Source organism: Pterocles gutturalis, unplaced genomic scaffold (assembly GCF_000699245.1).
Source record: "Pterocles gutturalis isolate BGI_N339 unplaced genomic scaffold, ASM69924v1 scaffold1638, whole genome shotgun sequence".
Classification (NCBI taxonomy): domain Eukaryota; kingdom Metazoa; phylum Chordata; class Aves; order Pterocliformes; family Pteroclidae; genus Pterocles; species Pterocles gutturalis.
This window is the reverse complement of record NW_010117716.1, coordinates 33,226-35,439: the sequence shown is the minus strand read 5'-3', so window position 1 is coordinate 35,439 and position 2,214 is coordinate 33,226. Positions and strand designations below refer to the sequence as shown.

The 2,214-nt window shown below is 47.6% G+C and overlaps 1 protein-coding gene across 1 annotated transcript in view; it reads left to right on the top strand.

The window, feature by feature from the left end:
* Positions 1–404: 404 nt before the first annotated feature.
* The window catches only part of LOC104463510 (cytochrome P450 3A24-like), an 11,543-nt gene continuing 9,733 nt past the window's right edge, over positions 405–2,214 (top strand). Inside the window, exon 1 of the mRNA XM_010075881.1 lies at positions 405–475. Within this exon, the coding sequence (XP_010074183.1) occupies positions 405–475 (71 nt within the window). The remainder of the gene's footprint in view (positions 476–2,214) is intronic.

The window sequence follows — 2,214 nt, the reverse complement described above, 5'->3', positions numbered from 1 at the left end:
TTTCCCTTTTGTAAACCAACTCTGACACCTGCTTTGGGATTTACCTTTTCATTGTAACCTGCTTTTATTTATTTTGGTGTAGGAGCCCAGGAGCATTACTCAATAAGAAATCAGTTATTACTTACTATTACAACAGAGGAACTAGCTGAAATGCCTGGCAGCGTTTGTATTAAACAATCTGAAGCTTAGACAGTTCAGCCAGGCATTTCTCTATCAAATGAATTGTGTTTTTCAGATTAGCATACTATGCAACCTTTGCCTTCTGGTCCTCCTTCTCCACGACAGAAAGCCAGCCCCTAAATCAGCTGGTGGGACATAAATATTGCACGCTGCAGAACACTCCTATATAACACAGGCACAAACACCTCAAGGCAGACCTCAAAGCCAAGCAGAGAAGAACCAAAATGAACCTTCTTCCCTCCTTCACTCCAGAGACCTGGGCCCTTTTGCTTGTTTTCGTAGCCCTCCTGATAGTGTGAGTAAAATATTCTTTATTGGTTCTTTGCTCATGCCACTTTCCTGTTCTTGCCATTGTTCATTTTCATGCAACTAGCCTGCCAAAGAGCAAACGGGTAGGTGTGATTTCCACATTTCCAGCCCCTAACAAGGCTCTGGGAAGCAGAGGAGTCTAAAGACCATAGAGGTGCATGATCTTGCTCCAGGGTTTGGAGTGTTCCCATTATGATATTGCTGCTAAGCATCAAAGCAATAATCGAATAATAATAGTGCCAGGCATTCGTTACCAGCAGGGTGCTGGCTTCCGCAAGGATCATGAGCCATTAGGTTATTTTCTGCAGAAATACAGTCTTGGGAAGGCTGCACCTCCAGGCTGGGCTTGCCCGATGGCGGGGAGCGGGCAGGAGCTGACCCCTCTGCATGACCCACAAAGGGGAGAGCAGCAGAAAGGCACCAGGAAAAAAGCATTCATAGGATCTGTTCTTCCTCTTCCTGACTCCTTCCATAGTGCCCAGGTAAGATGCTCCATGCAGGAGCTGGATGTGCGAGACGCCTGCAGGGACAGCATCCCACGCCTGTCCCCACAGCCCACCCTTACTGGGGAAAGAAACGGAGCCCAGAGCAAGGTCAGCTCTCTGCCCCTGGCTTTTCAGACAAACTCCATCAGGCAGAAGCATATCCTGCTGCTTGAGAGGAGCCATGCTAGGGAGAAAATGCTTTCGTCCGCTTTGCTGGTGCCGTTTGGCGCTGCAGCGTAGCGTGGCTGGCTGAAAGCCCCCTTCTGCTGGGACACACAGCATCTCCGCTGGCAGCCCCTGCCAACCAGGCTGGACTGACAGACTTTGTAGCGTTGACAAGCCCTTAAGGCAGAGACAGCATGTTGCTGGCCATAAACCTTAATGATTAATGTGGTGCACACAAGCACAATCCATTTGTCTGCCCTGGTGATGCTCCAACCACAGCAGTTCAGTAAGCTCTGAAACTTGTAGCCCTGTTTTTTTGAACCCTTTGTTAGGATTTGGATCACTCAAAAAGCCTGTTTGGGGCAAACTCTTAAAAAAAACCACAACGCCAAACCCCACCCTCATTATTGACCTGAAGCCCCATATTTCAATAGCTCCGTGGCCACCTCAGATTGCTGGGTACCATACTCCCACCTTCTGCAACCACTCGCAGTTTTGTTGTGGCAAAAGGGACAAGCCCAGATCTTTGTGCTCTGATATCTGAGCTAAAATAAATTTGCACTGCCCATTAGCACAGGGTGGTTCAGATGCTTCTCGTCCATCTGGGGCAATGCTATTCCAGCTCACACGTGAAGGGATACCCAGCATTTCTGATTCACATCCATACTAAGAAGAAGTAATGATTATTCTCTGGCTTTAGACTGAATTGTCCTTCTCAGCCTGCAGAGAACTGTGTCACGTTTTAGTCATAAGAGCATTAGACTGCTTTTTCCTGTTTCCATGTTTCAAATGGATTAAGCCTCGCCTATGTTCCTATTGTGTTTCTGGGCTTCGTGACCAGCCCAACCTGGCATTTCCTGGTCCTCCTGCAGCCCCACCTGACCAAAAACTTTACAAACCAGAATCCACAAGCAGTTTATACTTAGTACTGAATTAATCTTTGATAGAGAAGCTTAAACATTGACCAACTGAGCTCTGTGAAACCTTTCTGCACCTGCCAACATGCCGTTACCTGCTTTTTGCCTGCTCTGTTTGGACCATAAGGCAAGATCTGCTTTCGTGCTCTGACAGAACC